The 7,313-nt window shown below is 47.4% G+C and overlaps 1 protein-coding gene across 1 annotated transcript; it reads right to left on the reverse strand.

Moving 5' to 3' along the window:
* HEY1 (hes related family bHLH transcription factor with YRPW motif 1) lies at positions 4,136 to 7,307 on the reverse strand. Its single transcript, XM_021388424.1, has 5 exons — positions 7,180 to 7,307; positions 7,030 to 7,105; positions 6,878 to 6,961; positions 6,719 to 6,800; positions 4,136 to 5,994 (listed from the first exon to the last, which is right to left on the reverse strand). The coding sequence occupies exons 1-5, from the start codon at positions 7,269 to 7,271 to the stop codon at positions 5,411 to 5,413; spliced, it is 918 nt and encodes a 305-aa protein (XP_021244099.1). The 5' UTR covers positions 7,272 to 7,307; the 3' UTR covers positions 4,136 to 5,410.

The raw sequence follows: 7,313 nt of genomic DNA on the forward strand, positions 1-7,313 counted from the left end.
TTCACAGGCCACACTTCAATTCTTCCACCTCCTTACACTCACTTGACCAGACTGCACAAATATGATCAGCAAATCATGCTTTGAAGCATTATTACAGCTGGCAATGACCACCCAAGACCTATTTCCTCTCTAACTGGTGAGGTGGCCCATCAAAGTAGATAGAGATATCCACATATATTCATTTCAGCACCATCATGGTTTTTAAATCACATGCCTCAGTTTTTGTGTGTTATCTGATTCTGGCTTACAGAGCAAAACTACGATTTACTGAGATTATTGTCCTCCTCATTGCAAACCCTTTAAGTACTAGCACACAGCTTATTTTGTCATCTGACGACAGTTGTTTCCGTACCTTTGCAATAGACAATACAAACAATGCAGCTCTTCATTCATCTGCTCACAGCCTTAGCCTTCCTTTGATCCACATTAGCCTTCCTTCCTGTTCTCTGCCATTCTCTCCCTGAGGCTGTCCCACCAACTTTATTGCTTCAAAATCCTCTCTTCTGTAAAAGCAGGGCAAAACAGAGAAGTGCATCAGCATTTGAGCCATTACTACTGTCTGTTCCTCGACTTTGCAGCTTACCTTGGAGAAACACAAGCTGTCTGGAGACCTCCCAGAAGCATTTCCAACGCAGAGATAAGAGAGTTGGCTGCAGAGGCCTCCTGTGATGGGGCTGCCCTGACAAGCCGGTGCACAGAAATGTGCAGAACTGCAACCAGCTATCCCCTTTCCTTTCCTGGAGGCTTCTCCTGAGGAAAGCAGCCTGACAAAAGCCTCTGAAGAGGTCCAAAGAATGCAGTGTGATTAAGGACTCTAGAAGTAAGGCAGAATGCCCCCAAGTGCTGAGCTGTTTCAGGCTCTTGGAGAAGGCCTTGCTGTGTTATACAGCTGTGTTACGTGATATACTGAAGAACAAGACACAGCTGGAAGAGAACCTCTGCCTCTGAACTCTGCAGTCCTGGGAAGGCTTGGCCAGGCTGCACACAGCATGGTCAAAGCAAAGCCATTTGGCCAACACATTCATGCTGTGTGAATGACTAGTAGAATTTGCTAGAAAAAAATATACTAGTAGAAAAAATTCCATGGGACAAGATGGTATGAGAGAGAATGACATAAAATACCCAAGCTCTTCCTTAATAAAGGCTTTTTCCAGATGAATTCTTCAGATTCCCAAAAGACACCTTCAAATGCCTGTATCTTACTGGGCACTGGCATTTCAACATTTATTACTGCAGTCATGCTACTATATTGCAGGCATGAGTTAATGCCTTCATCTTCTGGCTCCAGAAGAAAGAGACTGGCCTAATTTTTATTTATAAGCCGGGCAAGTGCAGAGAGAGGCACTCAGTTACAGGCAGAGCATGGGCTGCTCTACAAGGGCAGGTAGACCGGTTAATGCGTGGGCACCTTCGCACCTCAGCGTACTGAGTCACCCAGCAAGTACCACAGCCCATCTCCACAGCCTTTCATGTAACGCCTCAGAAAAGGGCTTTGCAAATCATTTTTGTTGCCTCCCAGCAGAAAGCCCATGACCTGCACGTGATTCGCTGCAGGCTTCAGCTCAAGCATGGAGCGTACTGCGATTCAAACTGGGAGTTTCTGGCAAGAAATGCCTGTGAACAGGCGCACAATATAAAACAGGAAGAAGGATTTCAGTTTATCTGTGCTCCCTTGGGCTCGTTTGTTGCGAGGAAAAACCTGGCAGGCTTCCCACTGCTAAGTAAGGCTAGAAAGGCTCCTGTCACCTGGGGACTCACATGCTGACGTGTGAGTGAAGAGGGCAATAGTCAGGATTCATCATTTTTTAGCATGATCCTAATAAACTCTGTCATGCTACGAGTGTAAGACAGGAGCGCTGAACAGAAACAGGCCTAAGAACTAGTGACAGCTTCTTTCCAAAAGCAAAAAAATGTCCCTTTGATGAGCTATTCCTTTATGCCAAAGCACAGAATGGATTTCCAGAGGTTTGTATCTGGTTGTGTGCAGTATTTACCAGCTCCTTAAATTTACTCTGCACTCGAATCCAGCTTCTTTGATATAGGAAGGTAATATTTGCTTCTTTAAAATACCATATCATCTTACAGCCCACGCAAAATGCTCGCCTGAGGAATTCCTGACAGGCACAATTCATCCAAAGCAATTTAAGGTGGTGGAGGGGTCATGGGATCAAGTCACATCTGCATTTTCTTTCTTCTCTACCTCCTCTCCAGTTAAGTTTTTGCTTCTGGATTGTTTGGGATTTTTTTTTGCAATAGGGCAAACAAGTAAACGTTTGGGACTCAGGAGATATCTGTTATCTACAAGAGCAAGCGTATTTTGCCTCTCTCGATCTGTCTTTGGAAACCCATCATTTTGTAGGAAATAAAAATAGCTGAATGTCTCACAACTTAAGCTTTAGAGAAACAACAGTAACTGTCATTTATATAGAAAACTTCCAGCTACCGCTCTTTCCTGAAGAGAAGAGAACGAGCAATGCCACTGCTTTTTCACAGCTGACAAAACAGATAGGGCTAAGTGATTGCCAAGCATGACTTACTGAGCAGCACAAGTTGTAATATAGCCCCGGACTTCTAATCCCCGCGCTTCAGCTTCTGGGTCAGGCTTTTTCCATTTGAATTTTTAGCTTTCCCGAGTTCCTGGAATTCATTCACCTGTTTCTAAGGAGCAGTCAGTGGATTTTCAGTCTCTACAAGTTAATACAGATGTATCGCATAATTTGAATAAGATTAGTGCCTTAATACTTTTGCCATTGGTAATGGAAAGAGAAGACAGTGAGTATGAACACAGCAGCTAAACTTTTATTGCCCTCTGTTTCTGAAGTTGATTCAAGATTAAGACGGTGGGACAGAAATAATCGTAGGAGTCTTTCTACACAAAAGAGCCAGCTATGTAAGGACAAGCAAAGTCATCTGAATGTCAGTGAAATAACCATTAAAGGGCTGAGAAGTGTTATCATTTATTAGAAGATCTAAAGTTGCGTGCACCGTAGTAATCTTCTAGGTAGGAGTTGTTAATTTGGTATAAAAATGTATTAAGCACGGGGCAGAGCATAACTAAACAGGAGACAATACATGCTGTGAAAAGGAAACTGGATTTGGGATTTTACGGACTCTTGTTTCATGTTTATGCATAAAATGCTATACTCTATAATCTCGATAACACCTATGTATTTCTAGCTGCCCCAATGTTTTGCATCTCATGTCTAGCAGTGGTCCCCTGCGGCCTCGGAAAGAAGGTAAAACAAGGTTACACACTTGAATAACCTCCCACTCTTTCCAGCCTCACAGCAATCTTTCTGAGAAAGCCTAGCCCACTCAGCCTCTCGTCAATGCCACTCCTTAATTGGCCCGAGAGCCCTTCTTTAAACAAAGCACTCTTCTCCCACAGGGCCGAGCTCTTTCTGCTATTCTGGCAGAGCTAAATCCAGATGAGGATACACCACGTACCAACACAAGAGTACTACAAATTCAAACACATGTGAAAGCAGTGAGGTACTCCCAAGAGAAGTTACTGACGTTCTCCAGGTATAGATTTGCAGGTAGGACCATCTGCTCATATTTCTTTCACGGAGAAAACCTCCCATCTACATTTAAGCCTGTCAGGTTGCTGCTCTAAGAAAAAGCAGAGTGCTCCATTAACACTGATTGGTGACAAGCAGAGGATCAGTCAGAGATCTTGGGTACATTCTGCACTAACACACAGAACGCCAACTCAGTGAGGCAGTTAAGTACAGAACTTTGCTGCAGAGCTATAGGACTTCCATGAGTCTGACTGGAAAGGGCTTCCAGGTTCATAACGATCAATTCTTAAATATGAAGACAAAGCAGGAAGAATAATTAGGTGTTGTGCAACTTTAACCTCTCCTGTAGCGGTAACTCGGATCTCTTCACTCTCTACCTACATACTGCCAGGCAAGGAGGTGTCACACACAAAGTGCACCTTTAACTTTCACTCCCTTGGCCGTGACTCTGAGGCACGGTGGTTCTTCACGCTACACTCAGTTCATGCATGTAAGTACTCCGCCGTGGATGAGTGAGAACAAAGTAAACGCATATGCCCAGAGAAGGACTAAGCAGCGCTGACCGTGACACCAGAGGCATAGAATTCTGCTGATACATATACCAGACAAACGTGTCATTTAAAAGACGTTGTTCTTTCTCCTTTATTTAACCACAACACAAATACAAGAGCAGTCAAGCCTAGTCCAGTGGAACTCACGAGATAAACCTGTTCAGATTAAGATTCTCATGAAATCAAACAAAATATACATGTACACGCACACACACTCACGCACACAAGAATGCAGCAGAGCCCTTGCAAAATGAGGAGTGGCACTGAGCTGCCCCTAAAAGTATAACGCAAAAACAAAAAAAAATGCATCAGTTAGGATACATTTGTTAAGCAACGAAGTCGTGCACTGAACAGGTTCTCACTGTACCATTCCACTGGATATTTAAATACCAGTGTAATTTGTTTCAGGTGCAGATTTGAAGCTCACAGAAGGAAAGAATCTGCTTTCAGTTACCCAAGAATACCAGTAACACAGCAATTGCTCCACTGTAACTCAGAGCAGAATCTGGCCCTGTGAATTGAACACGCTGGAAGGCTGCTGCAGGTAACAAAATTTCCTCCCCTTCACATCTCCAGTAGTGAAACTCCCCACCAATTGCAGTTTCTAATGCTGCTTTTGCACCCTCCCCATCCTAGAGTCTGCACTAGAGCGCATACTGCTCCTTTGGGTGGAAGAAATAACGAAGCGATTCTGTGATGCAAATAAACGCCCACTAGGGACTAGAATAAGACCTCCACATATAACAAATCACAGCAGAAGAAACAGAAACTGGGCTCTTAAAGCTGGTCGAGCTGGTCCTTCTGATTTGTCAACGCTTTGTTCAGAAATATAAGACTCCAATATAGTTTACAAAAACAGTAACTCTTTATAGAACATCTCAGTGTCAAAATATTAACAAAAACACAGCTTGTTAAGGCTGAGAAGAGTGGTCTTGGAAAAATTAATAACTAAACTAGGCTGTCGCTAACAATAATAGGTGATATCTCTTCATAAAAAGGCAGTCCGATGTAGTCAGGAAAAACGGAACATCTGAAACGAGCTGTTACAAAATTGATTTCAATGTTCAGCACAGATCTAACACAAGCGTTAACATCCACTACTGTTAACTTTATTTTCAGACAACTTCAGCAACTATTTAAAAAAAAAAAAACTGCTAATACAAAAATGTAGAAAACAGCAACAAAACAAAACAAATCTGAAGAGACAGTTTTTAGACAAACTTAGTTAAGGTGAAGCTGTACCTTTGTCCCAGTTATTAAGAACTTCACTTTTAAGAGTGGCATAACCCAGCTCAGCTAGGTTTGCAGGCTTCCCCACCCTTACTAAAGAGTTAGCTCTTAGAAGGCTCCAATCTCAGTCCCCCACGGTCTGTACGGTTTGCCGAGGTTTGCTGATTGTGTTGGTGCAGATGGGCTCAGCATATTGGGGGACAGTAGATGGAACGAGCCAAACGAAAAGGGGAACGCAGACAGCGACGCCATGGAGGAGAGGAGAGGAGGAGACAGTTTGGTAGTAGACGTGACCACGGGGAGCACTGGTCCGACGCTGCCATTTGGGGGCACTCTGAGTGAGGAAGTTTCAGCGTGTGAGGCGGCAATCCTGCCCTGGTGATGCGGTTCTGTGGAAGACGCTGTAGTACTGGTATTGCTGGGCCCGTTTTGAGGCAGCAGCAATGGGTGAGATATGTGAGGGTGATGTCCAAAGGCGTTGCCCCAAGGAATGTGTCCAATGCCAGCATGCGCACCGCTCGCTGCCTCCCGCTGAGAGGCGTAGTTATTGAGGTGAGACACAAGCCGGACCCGCAGCGGGTCAGAGGCATCCAGGCCCTCGATAATGCTCAGGTATCGAGCCACTTCAGCCAGGCACTCTCGAAACCCGAGACTCCGGTAGTCCATAGCCAAAGCATGAGCATCGAAATAACCTACGAGAGAGAAAAAAAAAAAAAAAGAATGAAGTCTTAAGATGCTGTTTTCCAGGCACTGCCTGCACGTAGCCTTCCCACGCCACCCTCTCCTACGAGCATTTTCACTTCGATGTGGTTAGTATTCCCAACTGTAGACTAGCTGCCAAGCTCCCTTTTATTCCTTTTTTTGTTGCTGTTGTCGGTTTTGGGGGCTAACAAGCTTCTTTTATATCTGCGCTGTGATGCTGCAGCTCCCAAGACTGCAGACCGAGACCTGTGACTACAGACTGCTGTTTTTAAACTGAAATTGCACACTACCACTGAGAGGAAAGTACTTTCGTTCTTTCCACGTCTCCCAGTGCAAGCAAAATTGCAGCACAGCAAAATCCATTACAAACACAAGTCCTAACTTAAGGGAGGCCACTTCACAAACTACTTAATTTTTCCCCTCTAAACTGCATGCCACCCTTTTCACTAATTCTCCTCGCTACTCATTCCACCCTCTGCTTTTTCCAGTTTTCTGCTCCGAAAGTTTGAAATGTGAGAGGAGCGGGCACCTGACAACAACAAAACCTCGGTCTTCTCCAAGCTGCCAGCAGCTGACAAGCTGCTACCGCGCCGTGCGAGCCCTCTCTCCCCGGGCAAGCCAGAGCTAACGCCGCGCAGCACTCCGGCCGTAAACCCGAGCCCGGCGCTGGAGCCCCGCAGCGCTCGGGAACGCTCCCGCAGCGCCGAGCTTTACCTTTCCCTCCGGCCGTGTGCAGCATCTTCAGGTGATCCACGGTCATCTGCAGGATCTCGGCTTTCTCCAGCTTGGCCGAACCCTGAGAAGAGAGGAGCGGGAGCTGCGGGCAGAGCCCCGGCGCGGCGGGCAGAGCCGCGGGCGGAGCCGCCCGCCTACCTGCTTCTCGAAGGCGCTGGGCACCAGCCGGCGCAGCTCGGACAGGCTGTTGTTGATGCGGTCGCGGCGGCGCTTCTCGATGATCTGCGGGGCACAAAGCGGGGTGAGGGCCGGGCCGGGGCCGGGGGCTCGGCGGGGCGGGCGGCACTCACCCCTCGGCGCCGCTTCCTGGCCAGGATCTGCGAGGTGGCGGACGGCGACGCGGAGCCCGCGGCCGAGCTCAGGTTCCTGCGGGGAGCACGGGACAGCGGTCACCCCGGGCGCCCCCGCCGCCCCTCCCGCCGCTCGGCGCCCGCTCTCACCCGTTCTCGTCCGCGCTCTCCTTCTCCACCTCCACGGCCTCGTCCAGCTCCTCGCTGTCCGACGAGCTGTACTCGGGGTGCGCCCGCTTCATGGCGGCGGAGCGCGGGCGGCCGCCGGGCGGGCGGCGGGCGGC

This window comes from Numida meleagris, chromosome 2 (genome assembly GCF_002078875.1).
Source record: "Numida meleagris isolate 19003 breed g44 Domestic line chromosome 2, NumMel1.0, whole genome shotgun sequence".
Taxonomy (NCBI): Eukaryota; Metazoa; Chordata; class Aves; order Galliformes; family Numididae; genus Numida; species Numida meleagris.